Source organism: Aotus nancymaae, unplaced genomic scaffold (genome assembly GCF_030222135.1).
Source record: "Aotus nancymaae isolate 86718 unplaced genomic scaffold, 86718_ANA_hifiasm-v0.15.2.pri h1tg000003l, whole genome shotgun sequence".
Taxonomy (NCBI): Eukaryota; Metazoa; Chordata; class Mammalia; order Primates; family Aotidae; genus Aotus; species Aotus nancymaae.
Window position 1 is genome coordinate 66,174,429 of NW_026988414.1, and position 25,268 is coordinate 66,199,696.

The window sequence follows — 25,268 nt, forward strand, 5'->3', positions numbered from 1 at the left end:
TTTCCAAGTGGTCTCCTGCCTCTCTGATGAACCCCTTTGGGTCCAGGAGACATCTCTGGATTTGAATAATCTTTGACTCTTCCCAGGATCTCTGCTGTCACGATAAGCAGAGCACTTGATGTCTTGTTGGGGGAATGCTCAGGCAGCCTCCTTCTTCCCCTTCTCATCCAGTGAGGTACCAGGAAGAACCTTGCTCATAGGAATCCCCTTGATCTCGTTTCTTGTAAGAAATGAAGCAGAATTGGGCTGGAGAGGAGAAACAGACCTCTTTTAATTATGACCAGGACCTTGCTAAGAGGCTTTCAGCTCCAACTCCACCTGTGGCCTCCATCTTAACCCGAGGGACGTGCGAGACCCTATGTTCAATACTAGAGGGAGAGACAGCAGTGACGCTTGAGCCCTTCTGGCCAGTGAACCTAACTCTCTGTCATTTCTGCAAGAAGCTGGGGGTCAGGCATGGTGACTCACCCCGTAATCCCAGCACCCCTGTAATCCCACCCCTGTAATCAGGCCGAGGTGGGAAGATCATTTGAGCCTAGGAGTTTGAGAGCAGCCTAGGGAACATGGCAAAACTCTGTCTCTACAAAAATATAAAAATTACCTGGGCTTGGTGATGCATGCCTATAATCCTAGCTACTGGGGAGGCTGAGGCAGGTGGATCACTTGAGCCCTGGAGGTTGAGGCTGTAGTGAGTCATGATCATGTCATTGCCCTCCAGCCTGGGTGACAGAGTGAGACTCTGTCTCAAAAAAAATAAATAAATAAATAAAATAAATCTAAAAAGCTGGAAGCAAAATGGTATTCAGCACAAATTTCCAAAGACAATTTATTGCAGCTTTTAAGTATGTTGCTTCAGAAGGCTATCAGCAGAACTTGTGCTTTGAGTGAGAAGCACTGTCCCATTTTCCACATGTGGCCTATGGGTTTCATTCCGAGCTATAGGCAACACTGTCCTGTGATCAAGTCTTAAACACTTTTAGAAACTGCCTGTGCACAAAAGGAAGGCATTATGATCTTCAATAAGGCAAATACCTCTTCAATCACTGGAGAAAAGCTATGTAGGTTTAACACACTTTTAGTTTTAGAAAGATATAAACAGATGTTCCCAGCCTTGAGCCACTGTGCCTGTGTTGTGCACACATCCTCCTGTGCATGTGTACACACATGATCAGCAATTTTTTAAAAAAGAAGTATGTGCACAGGCACACACAGCACAATTCACAAGCAAATCAAAGCCTCCTGAACAAGGGTGAACAGACTATGATGCCTTCAAGTTTATGATCAGGCAGTGATCATAAACCCCTTTTGAAGACTGAAGAAAAAGAAAATGCACAGATGAAACCACACTGATAATGAGAGCGCATTCAGAACTAGTGCCTATAAAATGCTTCCAGTGTGGGCCCTTTTCTTTAATAATATGCTGTATAGGAGGAAGTAAACACCTTCCTGGACTCTCAGAAGAGCTGTTGTCTCATCTCAGAAACAGGTGGCAGAAGTGTCACTCAGACCCACTTAGACCAGGTGAATGGGTTTCTGATTCACTGACCTCCACAAAGAACCACTTGAACGTGTGTGAACAAGGCCTGATAAATCATCCCAGACGTGCATGTTTTAGAAATGAAAAGGAATCGCCTAACAGTGTTTTAACTTTCAATTAACGTTCTGTCCAAACTGCATCCATTGTTACCCTCTTCTGTCAGTTTTTACTCTTCCTCTCTCTTTCTGGAAGACCACGGTTGGTGACTGTCCAAAAGGTAACATCTCTGCAAACATCTTCACACAACCCAAGTCATTTATACACATTTTAGCAGCATATGATCTGTAATGAATGATTAAGTAAAATCTTTTGTGTTAAATTATGATGTTAATAATGATTCTGTCTTCCGTAATTTATTATAAATTCTCAAATGCTTCGGGTTTGATTTTGATAGAATGCAACAACAACAGAGTTTATGTGATGACTTTATTTTTAGAACTCCTTCTTTGAAGGCACACATTTCCCTGCTACTGCTGCTACTGTAATTATGTACAAAACCAATCACTCATTAGAGTTAGGATACATTATCTTCTAGACAGATGAGGCTAAATAAGCAACACATTAATAATTCAGAGAGCAGTTCATTATGCATGTGGATGCCTGCTTCGTAACTGAAATAAGAACCTCATCAGCCTCTGCCAACCCTTAAACAATAGTTCTGTGTTATTGCAGCCACATTCAAGTTTACGCTTGTTAAACTGCTACTTGGGTTATTTTATCAAACATTCATTTATTTGTGGTCCCTTACTGCCGAGAACAGATTTTGGAAGCTCCTTTTTTAAGTTAATGATTTGAGCAATGGGTGTTATTAATTCTCAGAATATTATAAACATGATTAATTTTCAGGCAGAGATTTATTACATAAGGATTTCAACTATGTCAACTGAAATGCATCACTGTCAAAACAAGTATCATGGCGAAAATAGAATATGTTCCACACTTCAAGTGCTGGTGCTCAGAACTAAATCAATTTAAATTGTGGCTGAAGCAAAATTATATTCTCCAGTGAAAAGGAGTATTTTGAGCTTCCTTTATTTAGCTTGAAGCATTCTTGTTAGATTGTGATTTAGAAAGGTAGTTTAATAAGACTAGACTTCTACCAAGAATATTTTGTCTTCTTTTTTTCCTCCTGTTTTACTAGAAAAGCCTAACCTCTGAAATTCCCAATAATTCCAAATGTGGCCAGTGGAAATTTGGAGTGAAGAACACTGGTCTGGGAGTGAAGGATCACGAGTTCTGATAATCGCTTCTGGCCTCAGTTTCCTCATTTGTAAAATAAGGGAGGGCTAAATGATCCCCAGGGTCACTTGGGGGATTTGATTTTCCAGGGCCTATAGAGAGCCTGGCCCAGGTATAGCCTCATGTGTTGTGGACAGCTGAAGTGGGGACATCTCCTGTATGGGGACACAGGAAGGCCCATTTCTCTGTACTACAGACTTAAGATAAAAGATCTTTTTCTTGCAGAATCTTTTTTTTTTAGACGGAGTTTTTGTTCTTGTTGCCCAGGCTGGAGTGCAATGGCATGATCTCGGCTCACTACAACCTCTGCCTCCCGGGTTCAAATGATTCTCCTGCCTCAGCCTCCCAAGTAGCTGGGATTACAGGCACATGCCACCACGCCCAGCTAATTTTGTATTTTTAGTAGAGATAGGATTTCTCCATGTTGATCAGGCTGGTCTGGAACTCCTGACCTCAGGTGATCCACCCACCTCGGCCTCCCAAAGTGCTAAGATTACAGGCATGAGCCACTGCACCCGGCTGCAGAATCTTGGTGGCTCACACCTGTAATCCCAGCACTTTGGGAGGCTGAGGTGGGCAGATCACGAGGTCAGGAGATTGAGACCATCTTGGCCGACATGGTGAAACCCAATCTCTACTAAAATACAAAAAAAATTAGCCGAGCATGATGATGTGTGCCCATAGTTCCAGCTACTCAGGAAGCTGAAGCAGGGGAATCACTTGAACCCCGGTGGCAGAGGTTGCAGTGAGCTGAGATTTCCATTGCACTTCAGCCTGGGCAACAGAGCAAGATTTCATCTCAAAAAAAAAAAAAAAAGAAAGAAAGAAAGAAAGGAGTAATATTGTAACAGGTCATATCCTAAGTTCTCATCAGCCATTACCTTAGCCATCAGGTGCTACTTTCAGCAAGCATCGACTAGAAGTAAATTCTGCAGATATTTACCCAACGCCTATTTTGTGCCCGGCACTCTACTGAGCACAGAGGATATAAGGGTGAGTAGCAAAGCACTCCAGTTTATCAAAGGACATGGAGCCTTTACTCCACCCGAAGTACTTTACTAAGTGCTTTCCATGAATCTTTTTGCAGTCCAATATATTAGGCAGGTGCAGTTACTATGCTCATCTTTACATAGGAAGACAAGATTAAGAGATGCTAAGCAATTTCTTAAAGGTCAGCAGGGAAGCCAAGATTTAACCTCAGCCTGTGTTTAACTGTCGTGCTTTCCAACCTGCCTTGCATCAGCAGAAGATCAGTGATCCAGCCCCAGCTGGAGCTTGTGCTCATCCCTGAAGAAGTCCCTTGTTGATGCCGTAGAGAAACTCTTCTTCCAAAGGAGGATGTATTTCCCTGTGTGACGAAGTTGTCTCCAGGAATATTGTCATTATCCATTGTCTTCTCGTCTGCCCTGAGCTCAGCCTCACCTTCTGAGTCTCACTCAGAAGCACTGAATGGATAAGAAGTTCATAGAGGAGTCTTAGATTTTAAAAAGGACATGTAGCTGGACATGATTTCCTATACATAGTATAGATTTCCAAGCAAATAACACAGAGCATGGAAAAGAGCATGTCACTTGCATCATGAACCATGTAGAAAAGTTTGACTATGTTTTTTAAAAACTAAACAGTTCACACACTAAAAATAAGCATGAAATATGCATATTTAACTCTTGTCTTAAAAATCAAGTTTAATAGGGTTCTCATTTAATTTTTGGAAGTACATAATATATTCATATGGTTCAAAAGGCAAAAGGTGGAAACAGTCACACATTGACAAATCTCCTTCCCATTGATCAGATTCCCCTCTCACCCTACAAAGGTAACCACCATTCTGTGTCTGTATATCCTTTCAGAGCATCTTTTTACATGTACAAGTAAATACAGGTGATCCTTTTCCCCCTTTTATACCCAAAATGTAGTCTATAATACGTACTGTTCTGAATCTCACTTTTTTCTTTGAAGAGCTTTCTGTAACAGTTCATTAAGAACGTTCTCATTTCTTTTTTTTTCGGATTCAGACACCTGAGCAGTATTCTTTTTTACAACTACATATTATTCTATTGCATGGATGTGCCATAATTTATTTACCCTTCCCCCATTGGTAGATTTTTGGCTTGTTTCCTATTTTTTCTCATTACAGTGCTGCAGTGAATAACTGTATATATATATATATATACACACACACATATATATATAAAATTTTTCATGTTTCAGGTGTATCTTAGAATACACAGCACAAAGTGGAATTGTTGGCTCAAAGGACATAAGCATTTTTAATTTCAGTAGGTATTCCCAAATCATGATTTCTTTGTTCATCCTTGTCAAACCTACATGAATTGTACAGCATCAGAAGAGACTAGTTTACACAAATCAACCTTTTAATAATGATGTCTTCTATTTATATAGTGCTTTATAGTTTAAATATACATGAGCTTATATGATCCTCATGATAACCCCGAGAAATTGATGTCAAGGATTATTATATCCATTTTACAGAATAGGAAACTGAGGCTAAGCAAGGTTAAGTGAGCTGCCCAAGTCATAAAAGTAGTACACAGAAAAGCCCAGGTCTTCTGATTCAAGTCACTTTCTGATGAAAAACCTTCTTGGTTAGTTGGTCAATTTCAAATTTAAATAATTGACCTTATTTTTGAAGCTTAATTTAATATGTGAAAATAATTGCTAATGTTTATTGAGAGCTTACTATGTGCCAGACACTACTCCAAGGTCTTTACATTCTCATCTAATCCTTATCTCAGTACTCCCATGCTATTCACTTGTGCTGTCTGGCTGGATGTAAGACAACCCTAGGTGACTGATAGTTTTTTCCTGAGAAACTGTGCAGTCGGTTAAGTCTTCTAAAAAGTAGGTGTATCTTGGCCAGGCATGGTGGCTCATGCCTGTAATCCCAGCACTTTGGGAGGCCAAGGTGGGAGGATCATGAAGTCAGGAGTTTGAGACCAGCCTGGCCAACGTGGTAAAACCCCATCTCTACTAAAAATACAAAAATTAGCCAGGTGTGATGGTGCATGCCTGTAGTCCCAGCTACTCTGGAGGCTGAGGCAGCAGAATCACTTGAACCCAGGTGGCAGAGGTTGCAGTGAGCCGGGATCGCACCACTGCACTCCAGCCTGGTGACAGAGAGAGACTCCATCTCAAAAAAAAGAAAAAACAAAGTAGCTACCATTTATCAGGTTCCAGCTCCAGGCACTGCAGTAGATGCTTATTTAATCATCAGACGACAAAGTTCAATGATCTATTCAAGACAATACACATAGTAAGTGGCCTCATCAGGTTTTGAACTTCTTTCTCACTCCATATAACCTTCCCACTACAGAATTCTGCTTGTATTCTCACCTCTAACTCGCCGGACAATAAAGGTCTGGACTAGGATGATGATGGTTATGGAAAAGAAGGTTGGGAGACATGTACCAAATATCCTGGCTCTTCTTTCAGATTCTTTATGGGTCATAAGCCCCAAGCTGGGAGGAGGGGGAGTTGCACTCTGCATCTATAGTGAGGAAGAAGCCTCAGGGTAGCCACCCTTATGTGTTGTCTAGTAATCCTGTACTACTGGACAGTGAGCTCTATTGCTATGCTTTGGAGCCAAGATACATAGCATTGCTGGATTGTGCTACCACATGCCTGCCTGCCTATCTCTCTTGCTGGCTGGGGCCTGGTCTTGGTTTTTCTTGTTTATATACTATGGCAGCATAAGACAAGTTTAGAAGACAAAAATAACCTTGGAATTATCTTGTGAATTCATGGCAATTACCATGCAATTACATGCTCAGTAACCACAATGGAATTTGACAGTGTTTACAGTTCACTTCCATGTGCAAAAGCCCATGCTTCTGGGCCTTTCACTGTGAAGGTGAGAGCATGGCCAGCCTGGTATGGCAGAGGGAGTAGGTCTGGTGGCCATGCCCATCCACACAGACTAGCCAGCTGGGCCAGAACTTCTCCAAGCCTGTTCTTGTTACCCCACCAATTATTCCTGCTTAGTCCACCTGAGCCATGCTGTCCTCTAGCAGGCAAGACCTGGAGCAACTGCCTGGAGTTATCCTTCTCTAAGGATGGTGTGACTGTCCCCTGTGCCTTGTAATAATCACCTGCTTTTGCCCCAAAGCATTTATCAATGGGCAGTTTCTTTCTTGAATTACATCCTTTGAAGAGTCTCTTAAGTCAGAGGGAAGAGAGCTATCCACCTAATCTGTTTCGTTTATTCATTCTCTTTTATTTAATAAACACCGAGTGCCTGTTCTGTGCTGGTATCATGCCCAAACTGGAGATTCAGAAACCAAACACCACCTGCCCTCAGAAAACTCCCAGTCATAGAAGGGAGAAGGCCAGGGGAACAACTCATGATAGGTCGGGGTGACAGTGTACAGTTGTGAGGCATATGAGGGTCAAATCAATTCTTCGTTCTTAGAAAAATCCCAGTGGCTACAAATGGGACGCTACTAGTGAGGGTGTGCAACTCAAGAGGCTTAGCCTGTGGGGGCCTAACACATCTGTACATGTGGACTTGACTTGCATGTAGGATGGAGCAGCCTTAACTAGCGGTGCTGATGACTTGACCGTCGGACACAGGATTTGATGTAAATGTTGAAGAAAAAGACATCACGTGTGGGGGGAGCATGTCACCAAATGTGACCATGAAATCTGAGTGAGTGTGTGTGTGTGTGTGTTTGTGTGTGTGTGTGTGTGTGTGTAGAGGGAGAGAGAGACGCAGGAGAGGAGAGGATGTGTATTCTCTACAGGGAACTCAGTCCACCCCAATTCCCTGTATTGTCTCAGAGACAGGAGGTGAGGCTGAGGTCTGATTATAATGTATGTGAGGCCGCTACGTCCTTATGGCAGCTCCAGACCAGCGGCACCACCTTTTCCTACTCCTGTTCCAAGTCACTGCACAAGTTCAGGTACCTGGTTGCCCAGCAACTGTGCATCACCCCAGTTGAAGAACCAGTCCAGGCACCTTTATCTTCTAGGCCCTAACATTGGCCTTTGCCCTATATGCTCCATGTTCTCCAAATGTCCAGCTATCCAAAGAGAAAAACGGCTGATTGACTAAGGCAAATATCACATCTCACAAAGACCATGCTAGAAAACTGCCAGGATCCAATACTTCATCTGGTACATACTACATTTTAAATGTTTTTAAGAAATACATAATGACAGCATTTTGAACCTGCTATCACCGATCTCTTTGGCATGGCTTTCACTGATAGGCAAGCAAGATAAAGAAGAGCAGTTTCCCCAAGGAAAGAAAGCAGTATCAAAATTCTAATGTGAGGTGGCCCATGCTCAGTGACTTACTTGCTGCCAAAGTTTAAATTATGGGAAGAGAGGGAAAATGCCTTTACAGCAGAGAAACTTGTAAAGCTTTTTCACAGCTTTCAAACGCCACTGTAGCCAGGTGATAAAGGTTAACATCATCAGTGATAAGTCAGATTGATACCATGTACCCTTGATGTAAGGTGAGGAAAATGGCAGATTGCCCATGTGGTCTTCCTCTCAAAAACACATTACTACAGCCTAATCAGGAGAAAAACATCAGACAAACTGAAATTGAGAGAGATTTCACAAAACGCCTGCCTGTTACTATTCAGAACTGTTCAGATCATCAAACACAGGGAAAGTCTGAGAAGTTGTGACAGCCCAGAGAAACCTATGGAGATGTGACAGCTAGTCATGGTGTGGTATCTTAGATGGGATCCTGAAACAGAAAAAAGGAATTAGGGAAAAACTAATGAAATCTGCGTAAAGTATGGATTTACATTAATAGTACTATAGGACCAGGTACGGTGGCTCATGCCTGTAATCTCAGCTGAGTCTGGCAGATTGCTTGAGCTGAGGAGTTCAGGACTAGCTGGGCAACATAGTGAGACCCTGTCTCTACAAAAAATAAAATTAGCCAGGTTTGGTGGCACACACCTGTAGTCCCAGCTACTTGGGAGGCTGAAGCAGGAGGATCATTTGAGCCCAGGAGGCAGATGTTGCAGTGAGCCCAGATCACACCGCTGCACTACAGCCCGAGTGACAGAGTGAGATCCTGTCTCAAAAAAAAAAAAAAAAAGTAATGTAGCATATATTCCCTTAGTTGTAACAAATGTACCACAGCAATGTAAGATGGTAACGATAGGAGAAGTGGGTGTGGGAACTCTCACAATTATCTTTGCAATTTTCCTGTTGATCTACAAGTATTCCAAAATTAAAAGTTTATTTAAATATCTGTTTAACATTCAGTTGTGCTCCTTTCCAGACGCTGGCAACCAGTCGCTATGCAGTGATGACCACCCAGCTAAGACACAGCAATCTCTCACTGGTTTTCCACTACGTTTTTCTCCAGATCTGTAGAGCCCATGGGATTGGCTATGATCTTGAGGTATGAAGGGTTACTGTTGGCCAGGGGTAGACCAAAGACATGCCTGTGGGTGATCTAGGTAGCTAATAATGTGGTACCTCTTCAAATAGCTGTTCTTTAAATATGAGTTTGACGTGTCTGTAGAGGAAGGCTGATTGCTGCTTGGGGAAGAGCAGATACGCGACTCCACAGAGAGTAGCACTTAGTCCTGGAAAGCTCTACTTCGTCCCCAGTCTTACATGCCCACCTTGGCAAAGCAAAAGCCATGCAGCTCTCCAGATCTAGGAGGCATTTTGGGGACCCCCTCCTGATCCTGAAGCAGGCCCTGAGCTTCCTGATCCCACCCAAACCCGCTTATCAATGCATAGCCTCTGTCTTAGTCTGCTGGGGCTGCCATAACAAAACAGCACAAACTAAATGGCTTGAACCACAGAAATGTATTTCCTCACTGTCTGGCAACCGGTAAATCCAAGAACAAGGCACTAGCAGATTTGGTTCCTGGTGACAGTCTGCTTCCTTGCTTGTAAATGGCTGCCTCTTTGCTGTGTCCTCACAGAGTGGAGAGAGAGAAAGATCTGTTGTCTTTTTTTACAAGGTACCAGTTCTGTCAATCAGAGCATCACGCCTACAACCTCACTTAACCTTAATCACTTCCTTAGAGGCCCTATCTCCAATACAGTCACTTGGTGGTTCGGACACAATTCAGTCCATAGCATCTACCTACCTATGTATGATCATTTATTTCTGAAGGCAGTGCTGATATAAACCATTTCCGGGCCGGAAACAGTGGCTCACGCCTGTGATCCCAGCACTTTGGGAGTCCGAAGCAGGCAGATCATGTAAGGTCGGGAGTTCAAGACCAGACTGACCAACATGGAGAAACCCTGTCTCTACTAAAAATAAAAAATTAGCCAGGTGTGGTGGCACATGCCTGTAATCCCAGCTACTTGGGAGGCTGAGGAAGAAAAATCACTTGAACTCAGGAGGCGGAGGTTGTGGTGAGCATACGCCAGCCTGGGCAGCAAGAGCGAGGCTCCATCTCAAAAAGAAAAACAAGTTTTGGTCTATTGCTAATGATACTGGGGTCCCTTGCGTAGCTGCTTTATCCTGATGTAGCTGACTAGGGGCAAGGGCAATGCAAAATCTCCTGCCAAAAACAGAACCTCCGTTTTGTGCCTAGAAACTCATGTTACTCTGGAGAAATAGTTTCATGTTTTCCACTTTGATTCAGATTTTCAAGTCTCTCACACTCGGGGCCATTCTAAGACCCTGAGTAACCCCGTACACTCTTACTTATGGAAAACCCACTTCATAGCACATCAAACATCTTAAAATATATTCACCTCCCACATTAAATACAAGGTATATATAATAAGAATTGAGTAGGCCAGGCATGATGGCTCACATCTGTAATCCCAGCACTTTGGGAGCCTGAGGCTGGTGCATTGCCTGAGGTCAGGAGTTCGAGACCAGCTTGGCCAACATGGTGAAACCCTGTCTCTGCTAAAAATACAAAAATTAGCCAGGCGTGGTGGTACATGCCTCTAACACGAACTACTTGGGAGGCTGAGGCAGGAGAATATCTTGAACCCAGGAGGCAGAGGTTGCAGTGAGCTGAGATTGCACCATTGCACTCCAGCCTGGGGGACAAGAGCGAGACTTCATCTCAAAAAAAAAAAAAAAAATTGAGTAGTAACCAGTCAATCAAGTGTTTTGATTTGTAGATATTCAACTCTACATTTATTAACTTATATTCTTTATACTTGGGACCAGTATAATTTTCAGGGATCAAATATTTTTATACGTTCTTAAAATATTAAGGTCATGCAGACCTTCAGCACGAGGCCAAGAGTAAAGAAAATGGTCTGACTGACCACTTGGCAATCCCCAGCAGGCTGCCATGCACTGTCAGGGCACAAGAGACCCTTTGGTTAGATGGATTCGTGCTGTTTGCAGACACATAAAGTGGAGCTTGGATCCCCTTGCAAATTACATTAAAATTGATAAAATAAAGAGAGAATGAAGAAGCCAGACTGAACTGATTTACCTGAAATTAATTGTTGCATCTGCTACACACAATCCCTTTGGAATTAAATAGTTTTTAGCCCCAAACTGATTAGACCGAAACACTTCCACATACCAGAAGGTGGCTAAATCTAACTCTAGCTTTATCTGAATCTATTTATTTTATTTTATTCTAAAATATCAAAGTAGAACAAGCTCTATTAAAAGGCATATTTGGCAGGGACAGTCTCCTGCCCTCACTCCCCAAAGAAGTGCTTCATCACTTTCTATTGCCTGAAATTATTATTAGAGATTTATTTTGGGGGCTTAAGACTTGGTATTTGACCGAAGTTCAAGTGCCCTTGGGGAAAGTAAAGCACCAAATTTTATAAGTTATTTACTCCTTTGTCTCTGAGCTGATCAGATCTATTTCTAAGAGCAGATTTTTGTAGGGGAAGCAGGTGGATGGCGCAGAGGAAAGGCCTCCACTGAGGGTCAGGGAGCTGCCTGAAGACAGCTACAGAAAAGGCAGACAGAGGGACACTGACGACACTTCCAGCAGAGTCTCATGGACTCACCTCCAGGTCACCCATGCACAGCAACTTAAAAAAAGATGAAAGATAAAATGAGAGAGAAGAATATAGATTGGGGCAACAGAGTGATGAAACAATGCAAAGAAGGAAAAGATAACAGAAGAAAAGGGAGAGGAGAAAATCCAGAGACGGAAATAATCCACTAAAAGAGGAGGAGGGGATAATCAGAAAGAAAAGGAACAGGTAGCAAGCAGAAGCACAAGAAAAGAGGGAAGAAGTCGAGTCACAAAAATCCAAGGTGAGAAGGAGTCACATGACTACTTGAACTTTCTGGAAATTCTCCAGCAGTATCCTTGCTTTATTTTTACTGAAATTAGTTTTCATCTTTTCAGACCCTGGGATCCCTTCCTAGTCAGGACTCTTCACTTGCTGTCTTAATTGCCTTTTCTTGGGTAGCAGGGTGGTAAGTGGTAAACCAGCATTTATGGAGTGCCTACTGTGTACTGGCCTCTAAACTGAGCACTTTACTTCATTATCTCATTTATTCTTCATGCCTGTCCTATAAGAAGGTCTTTTGTTGTTGTTGTTGTTGTTTTAAGACGGTGTCTCGCTCTGTCACCAGGCCGGAATGCAGTGGCATGATCTTGGCTCACTGAAATCTCCACCTCCTGGGTTCAAGTGATTCTTCTGCCTCAGCCTCCCGACTAGCTGGGACTACAGGCACACGCCACCACGCCTGGCTAATTTTTGTATTTTTAGTAGAGACGGAGATTCACCATGTTGGCCAGGATGGTCTCAATCTCTTGACCTCGTGATCTGCCCGCCTCAGCCTCCCAAAGCGCTGGGATTACAGGCGTGAGTCACCGCACCTGGCCAAGAAGGTGTTATTTCTACCATATTACAGTGAAGACTTTAGAATTAAAGATTTTAAGCACTTTCCCAGGGTTATACAGCCAGGAATTTTGTGGAACTGACATTTGAACCCATAATTATCTACAAAGTCAAGCATGATTCTTCATCTTACACAAGGTGGCCACTATATAAACCTTTTTCCCTCCTAAGGACTGTTTTCCACTAACTATCTCTATTTCCCACTAACTGTCTCTATATCTATTTCTAAAAAATTATTAACCCAGTCCAAGAAGAATTCTAGAATCCATTTCCAATAAGCTATCCCCTCTAGGTACCTCTTAGATATTCCTCAGCTGGAGAAACACAGACTTCTCTTCCTAGCCCCTATGACTATCTCTACCTTACAAAGGAGAAAAAAAAGTTTAACAATTAATTTCCCTAAAATTTTATTGCCTCTTTGGGTTATGCTGAGTCTAAAAACAAGATCATTTACCCAAATTCCAGAGTAACCTGCTCCAACTCTTGGTTAAGTTTAATGTGGGTGCTCGTTCCAGAAAAAGAAAGTAGCATTAATAACACATCATTGTCAGCCAGGCACAATAGCTCACTTTGTAATACCAGCACTTTGGGAGGCTAGGCGGGCAGATCACCTGAGGTGGGGAGTTTGAGACCACCCTGACCAACATGTAGAAACCCTGTCTCTACTAAAAATACAAAATTAGCTTGGCATGGTGGTGCGTGTCTGTAATCCCATCTACTCGGGAGACTGAGGCAGGAGAATAGCTTGAACCCAAGAAGCAGAGGTTACAGTTAGCTGAGATCGCACCATTGCACTCCAGCCTGGGCAACAAGAGCAAAACTCTGTCTTTAAAAAAAAAAAAAATCATTATCACTGCTACCAAAAGAAGGATCCTTAAAAGTCCTTATTCTCAACACTGTTTTTCTTCCCATTATGATCACAGACTTTCAAGAACTTGATGTTCTTGTCCAAAGTCCCAGGGAAAAAAAGGGAAATGAGAGCACTTATAAGCTTATTTTTCCTTGATGCATATGGCAAGGGAGCATCACTGAGTTTGTAAGCAACTTGGTGGGTCTCATTCCGGGTATTTCTCTAATGCTACAGAATACCCCCACTGATTTCCTAATGAAATGAAGTTGTAATGAAAGCCATATGGAGAAAGGCGTCATGTTTACTGCTTGCAACAGTGTGGGGCAGGGCTGGTGTCACACATACATAGGCAGTGTGCCACCATCCTAAATAGCTCCACAGTCACCAGCAATCATTTCCTCCGGCCAGGGTATTGCCATGGTGGGAATCATTTGAGCTGCTCACAAATATTCTGATTCTCCTCCTTCCAGGCACATAACGAAATTATTTTTCCTCAGCCCTCTCATGAAGTTGGGCATGGCCACATAACTTGGCCAGTGAAATATAAGCAGAGGTGATTTGTGTCTTTATTATGCAGAAGCCTCTAGGAGCCACTTCCTGAGTTGCCATATCTTTTTTCCTGCCTTGGAAATCATGGAAACACATTGATACAGAGCCTCCTTCTGGAGGAGGCTCAAAAAAAAAAAAAAAAAAAAAAAAAAAAAAATTACTGCAACATAACCCAGTGTAACCAGGTTGATACAGAAATTAGTATCAAAAGAAGATGCTCCTAAGACAGAAACCTCCAGTTTTGGCACTGGTTTGGTGGTCAGGCAGTGAGAGGCTGGGAAACTGTTAATGGAAACCAGAAGGGTGACAATTCATGTTATGAAGTGGTGAAATATTTGGCCAAACTGATACTTGCAATTACTTGGAAGGCAAATAATATACCTAATGTACCTACAGCTCTAGGAGAAACAGTTGGAAATTTTAGTGTTAATGGTGTATATTGGTCATTGCTGACTGCATTTGGCAAGATATTATACAAAACTTATGAGCTTCTAAATGAATCAGACATCTTGCAAGCAGACATGAAAGGGAATAGAGAGATCTCAGAAATTTGGCACTTTGCAAAATGGGAAAAGCTGAACTGATTTTAAACCTCAAAAATGAGAATTTTAAAAATTGAAGAGGCATTTATTTACACAATCAAAGCCAATTAAAACTCAGCCTTGCAATATGAGTCAAATTAAAGGTATGACTATAACCTACTTTAATAACCTCTGACTTAGTTGAGGTATCTCAGAGTATGAATCCAACAAAGATTATGGCATCCAGTATTAGTCCATTCTCACACTGCTATGAAGCCAAGACTGGGTAATTTATAAAAGAAAGAGGTTTAATTGACTCTCAGTTCTGCATGGCTGGGAAGGCCTCAGGAAACTTATAATCATAGTAGAAGAGGAAGCAAACACATTTTCTTCACAAGATGGCAGTAGAGAGAAGTGCCAAGCAAAGAGGGAAGAGCCCCTTAAAAACCATCAGATCTCGTCAGGACGCACTGACTGTCACAAGAACAGCGTGAGGGTAACCACCCCCATGGTTCAATTACCTCCCACTGGGTCCCTCCCATGACACGTGGGGATTATGAGAACTACATTCAAGATGAGATTTGGATGCGGACACAGCCAAACCATATCAAGTACATATTTTCATTTAGAAAGACTCTTTCAGGAAAAAGAGAATGAACAAAAGGATAAAAAGAAAAAGGGTATAGCTCTCCTACTGAAACCTGATAGGCTTAAGATACCTGAAATTAAGAGAATGAGAGAGGCACAGAAGCAAGAAAGCAAAGAAATATAGAAAATTTAAGAAGTGTATCTAGAAAAGAACTGCATGTTGTAGCTATTGGTACTTGTAGTTGATCGAAATCAAACAAATTAGAAACCAAGTTCTTGAAAGAACTCAACATCAAGAGAAATATCAGTCTGGATTAAAAGAGACTGTTGCAGCTTAAGACTTAAACAACCCTTGGGCACTCAACTATCTACAGGTAGGAAGTGGGTGAGAAAGTTTTAAAACTGGAAAGGATGGCTTGTGCCTGTAATCCTTGCTGCTCAAGAGGTTGAGGCAGGAGGACCGCTCACTTGAGGCCCAGAGTCCAAGACCAGCTTGGACAACACGGCGAGATCCCATCTCTTAAAAAATTGCTAAGGAAAATGTAATCTCTACTATCCACTTCAGATGTGGCCAAAGGCAATTATGAAAAAGAAATTAAATATCAGAAGGCAGAGTCAAGAACCACAAAGGATAGTATCTAAGCTGATGAAGCAACTGGGATCAGAACTAATCAAGGAACATTTCCCACCTGAAGAATAAGGGGCCCTGGAAATGTCTGCCCGGTGGGATTTCAGAATTACTACAAAACCCTGTCTTCTGTTTCTCTCTCGTTGTTTCTCTTTCCAAATGGAAAGAAATATTTATTGCAGTTACTCAGTCCTGTTCCACCAGTTTTTGAGCAGTGAGGGCTGAACAGATAATTTTTTTTTCTTTCTAGTTCATGGCTTTTCAGATCAAGAGAGCCAGACCTGATCTACAGGATATCATGGATCACCCATAGTTATTTCTATCTGATAGCACCTTATACCTTGTTAAATATTGTCACACGTTTTGTTTCATCCTTGCAATAACTTTGAAAGGTAGACAGTTTTGTTCTGACTTTGTAAATAAGGAAGCTGAGACTTAAAATGTTAAATCACTTTGCAAGTTTACATAGCAAAAACTATTTATTATGGTGCTTTCTAATAACTAGCTTGAAAAGAATTTTACACAGGAGTAAAATTTTAAATATCATTGCACGGGAGAAAGATGGATAAACACAAAAAAAAGATCTATAGCCTAAGACGCTACCTGGGAAATGGGCTGAAGTAGGATAGCCAGGGAATAACACAAGAGCATATTGTCAAGGGAGATACTGGGATACATAAGTAGATTGCAGTTCCCTGGGGAAAATGTGGCTAACATTGAGGGTTACTTTGGTGAGTTGCCTAAGCATAGACTCTTACATCTCTCACATGTAAAATAAAATATGGAGGCCAGGTGCCATGGCTCATGCCTGTTATTCCAGCCCTTTGGGAGGCCAAGGCAGGTGGATCATGAGATCAAGAGATAGAGACCATCCTGACCAACATGGTGAAAACCCATCTTTATTTAAAAAAAAAAAAAAAAAAAAGTACGAAAATTAGCTGGCTGTGGTTATCTGTGCCTGTAATCCCAGCTACTCAGGAGGCTAAGGCAGAATTGCTTGAACCCAGGAAGTAGAGGTTGCAGTGAGCCGAGATTGCGCCACTGCACTCCAGCTTGGCAACAGAATGAGACTCTGTCTCAAAAAATAAAATAAAATATGGAATTATTTTATGGGATAAAGAAAAACAGCTTTGTGTAAGCTTTTCATTTCTGTTATTCCCTCTGCATGCAGGCTAAGAATACTCCTGGTTACCTTTCTTAGAAAGTTATAGATGTCCTGCCAAACCTAGACATTCTGACTGTGACAAGGTAGCTTGTAACCAACTAACTCTCTCACTAAAAATGATTATAAAGGCTGGATAGAGAGAGATATATATAAAACAACTGTTTGAAGGCATTGAAGGGCAACTAAAACAGTCCTTAAAAGAACAGAAGGGCCAGGCACGGTGGTTCACACCTGTAATCCCAGAACTTTGGGAGGCTGAGGCAGGTGGATCACTTGAGGTCAGGAGTTTGAGACCAGCCTGGCCAACATAGGAAAACCCTGCCTCTACTAAAAATACAAAAACTAGCTGGACATGGTGGCCCATGCCTATACTCCCAGCTAGTTGGGACGCTGAGACAGGAGAATTGCTTGAACCCGGGAGGTGGAGGTTGCAGTGAGCCGAGATCGTACCACTGCACTCCAGCCTGGTGATAGAGCAAGACTCCACCTCAAAAAAAAAAAAGAAAAAACAAAGAGTCCTAATAAACACCTCAAGCTTCCGGTGGAGACTTCAAAAGGACCAAACTCTAGGAGTAAGGACACTTCCCTAGGAGAAAAGACTAAACACAAAGTGTTAAGGGAAAACCTTTAAATAGACCTGGTCCAACAACAGCTAAAATCAACCCTTAGTCCAGGAATGGTGGCTTCTGCCTATAATCCCAGACATGGGATTGGGAGGCTGATGTAGGTAGATTGCTTGAGCCCAGGAGTTTGAGACCAGCCTGGCAAAACCCTGTCTACACAAAAAAATACAAAAATTAGCAGGGCGTGGTGGCACACACCTGTAGTCCTGGCTACTTGAGAGGCTGAAGTGGGGGAATCTCTTGAGCCTGGGAAGTCGAAGCTACAGTGAAACTGTGATCAAGCCACTGCATCCCAGCCTGGGTGACAGATTGAGACCCAGTCTCAAAAAAAAAAACCTTTTAAATAAAAATAAAATCAACCCTTAATACATCAAGATGTACTGTCAGTACTCTACTTGTCTGCCAAAAAGAAAATTTAACCCTCCTTGAAGGAGGTGCTACAGTTTTTCATCTTTAATGACCTTCAGCCAATAAAAAAAAATCATAAGGTATACCAGAAGAAGGACCAAATCATTAAAAACAAAGGGGAAAAGCGGCCGGGCGCGGTGGCTCAAGCCTGTAATCCCAGCACTTTGGGAGGCCGAGGCGGGTGGATCACGAGGTCAAGAGATCGAGACCATCCTGGTCAACGTGGTGAAACCCCGTCTCTACTAATACAAAAAATTAGCTGGGCACGGTGGCGCGTGCCTGTAATCCCAGCTACTCAGGAGGCTGAGGCAGGAGAATTGCCTGAACCCAGGAGGCGGAGGTTGCGGTGAGCCGAGATCGCGCCATTGCACTCCAGCCTGGGTATCAAGAGCGAAACTCCGTCTCAAAAAAAAAAAAAAAAAAAAAAAAAAAAAAAAACAAAGGGGAAAAATAGAAGAAGATCCACAGGTGATTCATATGTTGGAGTTATGAGACAGGGACTTTAAAATAGCTAGGACTAATATGTTCAAGAAAACATTGTATGTTCATGTCACCAAAGATCTAGAATCAGATTTTTAACCCAAATGGAAATTCTGGAACCAAAAATTAGTGTGATAAAATTAATAGTTTAATATGTTAATTTAGTAGGTTATCAGAACAAATGACTAGTGAACTAGAAAACAAGCCAGTAGAAAAAATTCCGACTTACACAGAGAGAGAAAATGATGAAAATGTAGAAAAAGGCTTAAGAGATATATGCAACGTGGAGGAAACAATCTAACTTTCCTGCAATTAATGTCCCACAAGGAGAAGAGGGCGTGATTTTAAATAAATACTGTCTGGGAGTTCCCTACAACCAGTGAAAGACCTCAAAGCACATATCAAACCTCATTCAAAAAGCACTAAAAACCTCAGGCCAGATGAATAAAAGAAATATCACACCTGGGAACATCATGATTATACTACTGAAAATTAAAGAGAAACAGAAATTTATTATTTTATTTTATTTTATTTATTTATGTTTTTGAGACGGAGTCTCGCTGTGTCACCAGGCTGGAATGCAATGGCATGATCTCAGCTCACTGTAACCTCCTCCTGGGTTCAAGCGATTCTCCTGCCTCAGCCTCCGGAGTAGCTGGAATTACAGGTGCACATCACCTGTCCACCTAATTTTTTTATTTTATTTATTTATTTATTTATTTATTTATTTATTTATTCATTCATTCATTCATTCGAGATGGATTTTCGCTCTTGTTACCCAGGCTGGAGTGCAATGGCGCGATCTCGGCTCACTGCAACCTCCGCCTCCTGGGTTCAGGCAATTCTGCCTCAGCCTCCCGAGTAGCTGGGATTACAGGCACGCGCCACCACTCCCAGCTAATTTTTTGTATTTTTTAGTAGAGACGGGGTTTCACCATGTTGACCAGATTGGTCTCGATCTCTTGACCTCATGATCCACTCGCCTCAGCCTCCCAAAGTGCTCGGATTACAGGCGTGAGCCACCGTGCCCGACCCAATTTTTTTATTTTTATGAGAGACGGGGTTTCACCATGTTGGCCAGGATGGTCTTGGTCTCTTGACCTCCTGATCTGCCTGCCTCAGCCTCCCGAAGTGCTGGGATTACAGGCGTGAGCCACCACACCTGGCCAAGAAGCAGAAAATCTTAAAAGTAGCTAGAAAAGATAATTACCTTGCCTTCAAATGAGCAATAAGACTGATAGCTAAGTTTTCTTTCTTTTTTTTTTTCTTTTTTGAGATGGAGTCTTGCACTGTTACCTGGGCTGGAGTGCAATGGCATGATCTCAGCTCACTGCAACCACCTCCTCTCGTGTTCAAGCAATTCTCCTGCCTCAGACTCCTGAGTAGCTGGGATTACAGGTGCATGCCACCACACCCAGCTAATTTTTTGTGTTTTTAGTAGAGACAGGGTTTCACTATGTTGGCCAGGCTGGTCTTGAACTCCTGACCTTATGATCTGCCCGCCTCAGCCTCCCAAAGTGCTGGGATTACAGGCGTCAGCCACCTCATCCAGCCACTTTTCAACATTTTGAAATGGAGTCTCACTTTGTCACCCAGGCTGGAATGCAGTGGCGTGATTTCGGCTCATTGCAACCTCCGTCTCCTGCGTTCAAGCGATCTCCTGCCTCAGTCTCCCAAGTAGCTGGGATTACAGGCATGAGCCACTGTGCCCAGCCAATATGGAACTATTTTTTAAAAGGGGGATATAAAATTATAAAATGGGAACCACTTATTGGAAAGGACTTGTTATATTTGTGTTAACAATAGGTCCCCGGAATAGCACTGTCCAATAGAAATACGATGAAAACCACTAATGTAAGCCACAGAGATCATTCAAAATTTTCTTGGGGCAATATTTTTTAAAAGTAAAAGAAATAGGTAAGATTAATTTTTAAAATATATTTTATTTAATCCAGTATATTCAAAAATATTATTTCAACATGTAATCAGTATGAAAATTATTGAGATATTCCTACTTTTTTTTTGTACTAAGTCTTTGAAAGCTATGACATGTCTCAATTTGTCATACTACTAGCATTTCAAGTTCTCAGTTGCCCTATGTGACTATTGGCTACCATATTGGACAGCATAGTAAGGGATGCAAGAGATGTGTACTAGGCAGTGGTTTTCAACTCTGGCTGCCCATGAGACTGACCTCAGTGAGGAGCTTTAAAGAATGCAGATGCCAGCTGGGTGGGGTGGCTTACATCTGTAATGCCAGCACTGTGGGAGGCCAAGGTGGGTGGATCACCTGAGGTCAGGAGTTCGAGACCAGCCTGACCAATATAGTGAAACCCTGTCTCTACTAAAAATAGAGAAATTAGCCAGGCATGGTGGCGGACACCTGTAGTCCCAGCTACCCTGGAAGCTGAAACAGGAGAATTGCTTGAACCCAGGAGACAGAGTTGCAGTGAGCTGAGATCATGCCACTGCACTCCAGCCTGGGCAACAGAGTGAGACTCAGTCTCAAAAAAAAAAAAAAAAAAAAGAATGCAGATGCCCATGCAGGGCTGCGATTAGGGTAAAGCAAGTGAGGCACTCTGCCTGAGCCCAAAATTTAAGGAAACACAGAGACACACACAACCCTCATTAATAAAAATAAGTAATATTTTAGTGCAATATTTTGACAATCAAAATTACTGCAAAAAATTTATTATGAATAAAATACCAAAATTCTTAATGAAAACAGGACTAGATTGCTGATTTTTTCCTTTGCCTCGGGCTCCAGTATGACTCAGCATGGCCCTATGCCCATGGCCCACCCGAGACGGAATAAATCAGCATTTCTGGAAGTATAGCCCAGGCATAAGATGACTCTAATGTGCAGCCAGCATTGGCAGCCACTGTTTACTGTCTGTCCTAAATCTCAGATTTCCTGATAACATGGGAAGTTGATGAGTGGTCATAATTCTGGCATGTGATTTCTTTCCTAAAGCCCCAAAATATAGTTTTCCTTTTTGGGCTTCCAGTAATGGGAAGTTCACAACTTCACAGGGCAGTCATTTCCACTGCTGGACAACTTCAGGGTGACCTCTTATTTATTTGGAGAAAACTGTTAAAAGATAATTTAAAAAAAAAAAAAGGTAAAGCCATGCCTCTCATACAGATATAAAAATAAATGCATGATGATAAAGATTTTATTTAACAGATGGAACTGCCAGGCACAGTGGCTCACGCCTGTAATCCCAGCACTTTGGGAGGCTGAGGCTGGGAGGATCACTTGAGCCCAGGAGTTCAAGACCAGCCTAGGCAACATGGTGAAACCCTATCTCTACCAAAAACCATATACAAAACTTAGATGGGTATGGTGGCACATGTTTGTGGTGGAGGCTGCAGTGAGCTGTGACTGAACCACTGAATTCCAGCCTGGGTGACAGAGTGAGACCCTGTCTCCAAAAAACAAAACAAACAAAAAGAGGGAACTAGGCAGATATCATAATGGGTTCAAAAGAGAATCCCAAAACAGACATCTGTATAGATCAGGAATATTGAAATTTGCAAATAGAGGCAAAATAGGTTTTTCCATAAGGGGAGCAGAAAAGGGAAATCAACTGAGCCTTTATCAGACTGGACAGAATTTGCTTGTCTCTCAGTTACCTATAATTTACAGAATTATAAAATATCTCCCATAGACTGATAAGGTAGCAGGGAGTGCTGTAGACCAGCGGTCCCCAGCCTTTTTGGCACCAGGGACCAGTTTCATGGAAGACAGTGTTTCCATGGATGTGGAGGGTGTTGAGGGGGTGTGGTTTCAGGATGAAGCTGTTCCACCTCAGATCATCAGGCATTAGTTAGATTCTCATAAGGAGCATGCAACCTACATCCCTTGTTTACACAGTTCACAATAGGTTTCCCGCTCCTATGAGAATCTCATGCCACCGCTGGTCTGACAGAAGGCAGAGCTCCTGCAGTAATGCTTGCTTGCCTGCTGCTCATCTCCTGCTGTGTGGCCTGGTTCCTAACAGGCCACAGATTGGTCTGGTACCAGTCCGAGGCCCAGGGGTTGGGGACCCCTGCTATAGACAACGCATAGTTTCCCACTGAAGTACAAATTATTTTCCATATAACAAATTGCTACCATGTATGTACATATATATATATATATATATATAAATTTTTTTTTTTTGAAACAGAGTTTTGCTCTTGTTGCCCAGGCTGGAGTGCAATGGTGCAACCTCAGCTCACTGCAACCTCTGCCTCCTGGGTTCAAGTGATTCTTCTGCCTCAGCCTCTGAAGTAGCTGGGAGTACAGGCACCCACCATCATTCACAACTACTTTTTGTATCTTTAGTAGAGACAGGGTTTCATCATGTTGGCCAGGCTGGTCTTGAACTCCTGACCTCAGGTGATCCACTTGGCTCAACCTCTCAAAGTGCTGGGATTACATGAGTGAGCCACAGTGCCCAGCCTACCCTATATTTTTTTAAACCATCAGTCTTACAACAGTGGTTTTCAAATTTTGATGTACACAAGAATCATCCAAGAAGTGAGGTAAAAGGCAGATTGCCTGCCAAGTCTTCTGAGCTTGGATGATGCCCATGAAAATGCCTTTTTTTTTTTTTTTTTCTTTTTTGAGGTGGAGTCTCACTCTGTTGCACAGGCTGGAGTGCAGTGGCGTGTTCTGGGCTCACTGCAACCTCTGCCCCCCAGGTTCAAGTGATTCTCCTGCCTCAGCCTCCCGAGTAGCTGGGATTACAGGTACATGCCACTACACCTGGCTAATTTTTTGCATTTTTAGTAGAGACGGGGTTTCACCGTTGTTAGCCAAGATGGTCTTGTTCTCCTGACCTTGTGATCCACCCACCTCGGCCTCCCAAAGTGCTGGGATTACATGCGTGAGCCACTGCACCCGGCAGAAAATGCCTTCTTAACAAGTACAATAGATGATTCTGATGCAGGTGTTCTGAGGATCATATTCAAAAAGCACTGTCCTAGAATAATACTTACTCCAAATTCTAGAGACAGCCTTTTCAAATGTGTTCTCACAATATTGGAAGGTAGCTCTAGATTTCAAATCAGATCAATCTTAGTAGTCTTTCTGTGCTAGTAACATTGTATGTCCTTTGTTTCTGAGATAATATATTATTTCTTTTCTCCCCATTCAAATTTTACAGGACAGGCAAGGAACTGTTTTTATATTATATGAACACCTGAAGAGAGACAAGTTGGGAATGTTGTGAGTATAAAGTGTTTCTGAGAGTTGTAATAAGCTAAGGAAATAGATAATCACAACTAACAAGAATGGTGCTTCTCATGCATTTTAATCAGCATGCTGATTTATTAGAAGTCTATATTTAGAGGCCGAGCAGGGTGACTCACACCTGTAATCCCAGCACTTTGGGAGGCCAAGGAGGGTATATCACAAGGTCAGGAGATCAAGACCATTCTGGCCAACATGGTGAAACCCCGTCTCTACTAAAAATACAAAACAAATTAGCTGGACATGGTGGCATATGCCTATAATCCCAGCTACTCAGGAGGCTGATGCAGGAGAATCACTTGAACCAGGGAGTCAGAGGTTGCAGTGAGCCAAGATCACTCCATTGCACTCCAGCCTGGCAACAGAGTGAGACTCTGTCTCAAAAAAAAAAAAAAAAAAAGATGCCTATATTTAGATCTTCAGGTATTTTATCAAATGACTGTAAATGTGTTAGTGGGGGGTTATAAATATAATTGATTATCCAAAATTGATGGATAAGGTTTAGACTTAACAACATATTATACTTAAACACAAACACAGATAAGGCACATCAGGTCTCACTGATGGGGACCCCGCTCAATTATCCTAACTGTGGAAGGCAGTTGTCATTCTGGCATGCTTAGAAAAGTGCTCTGTGCTCTGGTGATTTCTCAAGATGTCCCCCCAACAAGCAGGATCTGTGGCCCCTCCTCAGATCCAGTGTCAGCCCAGATGCAATCTTCTCGAGATACGCATGTGCTGAGCACAGGCTGCTGGCAACACTCGGAGGCTTCCACACTTCTCCTAGATTTCTCTCTGGGATATTTTGGAGCCTAGTAAAGTTACCTCCTATCTGGGACTCAGAATTTTAGAGCCACAACCTTGAGTCATCTCTTATTTCATATCTTGACATATGGTACCTTTAAGTCATCCTACCTAACTGAAAACCGTCTCTGCCCTGTATTTCTCTTCCTTGTAACCTCTATAGCAGTGGAGACATTGTGGCTTCACACTGAAACACACAGAAACATATATACAAAGATCTGGTCTCATAAAAACTAACCAAATAGCCAGTGCCTCTATTAAGCACTGATGTTCCTGTGCAGCCTCAGTCCCTCCCTCCTTAACCTCCCCCTGCCCTACTGCGGTCAGTCTCTTAGAAACTGATCCAAAGAGGTGCACACTACAAGCAAATGGCTGCATAGGACAGGCTTCAACTTCCTGATCCAAAATATAGTCCTTTGTTCTGCCAAAGCATCATCAGTTATAACAGACCATTACCAATACAGTGATATTCACCCCCATTGATACTTTTTTTTTCTTTTGAGACGAAGACTGGAATGCAATGGTGTGGTCTCTACTCACTGCAACCTCCACCTCCCGGGTTCTAGCGATTCTCCTGCCTCAGCCTCCTGAGTAGCTGGGATTACAGGTGCTCACCACCATGTCCGGCTAATTTTTGTATTTTTTAAGAGAGATGGGGTTTCACCATGTTGGTCAGGCTGGTCTTGAACTCCTGACCTCAGGTGATCCACCTGCCTCAGCCTCCCAAAGTGCTGAGATTACAGGCATGAGCCACCACACCCAGCGTCCTCGATCCTTTTGAACTTAGGTAAATGTTCTGGTTTCTTCCCCTTTGGAACTAGAATGTGGCTACAATTTAATCTGGC

General features: G+C 42.5%; 1 protein-coding gene across 1 annotated transcript in view; it reads left to right on the forward strand.

The window, feature by feature from the left end:
* The window catches only part of IQCH (IQ motif containing H), a 280,207-nt gene that overhangs the window by 246,235 nt on the left and 8,704 nt on the right, over positions 1–25,268 (forward strand). Inside the window, exons 16-17 of the mRNA XM_064381963.1 lie at positions 9,039–9,161; positions 23,534–23,595. Coding sequence (XP_064238033.1) covers positions 9,039–9,161; positions 23,534–23,595 — 185 coding nt within the window. The remainder of the gene's footprint in view (positions 1–9,038; positions 9,162–23,533; positions 23,596–25,268) is intronic.